General features: G+C 76.8%; 1 protein-coding gene across 1 annotated transcript in view; it reads right to left on the reverse strand.

The window, feature by feature from the left end:
* Positions 1-515, reverse strand: part of NPTX2 (neuronal pentraxin II) — an 11,125-nt gene extending 10,610 nt beyond the window's left edge. Inside the window, exon 1 of the mRNA XM_010845743.1 lies at positions 90-515. Coding sequence (XP_010844045.1) covers positions 90-515 — 426 coding nt within the window. The remainder of the gene's footprint in view (positions 1-89) is intronic.
* Positions 516-816: the final 301 nt, after the last annotated feature.

The raw sequence follows: 816 nt of genomic DNA on the forward strand, positions 1-816 counted from the left end.
GTCCCGCGCAGCCCAGAGGGCAAGACCACGCGCCTCTCCTCTGCCCCGCTCCTCGGGGTCGTCCCCCCAGGGACCCCGCGCCCTGCTACCTCCAGGCTCTCCAGGCGGTCTTTGAGGGTCTGCAGAGAGCGGCTGAGCTGCTCCACGACGTGGCCGGGGTCCCGCGGCAGATCGCCCATGGTGTCCTTGCCCGAGGCTGCCCGGCCCGGCGCCTTGCCCCCTGCCAGCCCCTCGCAGCGCGCCAGCTTGGCCGTGAGCTCGCGGATGGCCTCGCGCTGCGAGCCCAGCGTCTCTTTCTGCTGTACGACGGTCTCACGCAGCTGCAGCACCGCGGCCCGCAGCTCCTCCTCGGGGCTCAGCGCGCCCCCCTGCATGGGCATCGCGGGCAGCGGGCAGCCGGCGCGCGCCGCCTCCGGGGGCAACGCCGTGCACACGAAACGGTTGCTGGGCGCCGGGCCGTCCTGGGCTCCGGCGGCCACGGCGAGCGCCACGCCGGCGGCCAGTAGCGCCAGCATCTCGCCGTTGCCGCTGCGCTCACTCCAGAGTCCGCGGGCAGGCCGGCTAGCCGGCGCCGTCGGGGCGCGCGGCGGGGGGCGCCTGCGCGGTGGGCTGCGGCCGGGCTCGCCGCTCGAGGGCAACGTGAGCGCGGGAGCCCGCTGAAGCCGCCAGCCGTCGCGTAAGCCGCGCGCTCCGTCCGGCTCTACGCTCTGACCCGGCCGGGCCCGCGCGCCCTTTCTTAAGCTGGAAGGGCGGGGCCCCGGCGCGTGGGGCGCGGCGCCGCGAGCTCTGATTGGCCCAGCCTGGCGCGCGTCACGC

This window comes from Bison bison, unplaced genomic scaffold (genome assembly GCF_000754665.1).
Source record: "Bison bison bison isolate TAMUID 2011002044 unplaced genomic scaffold, Bison_UMD1.0 scf7180017864223, whole genome shotgun sequence".
Taxonomy (NCBI): domain Eukaryota; kingdom Metazoa; phylum Chordata; class Mammalia; order Artiodactyla; family Bovidae; genus Bison; species Bison bison.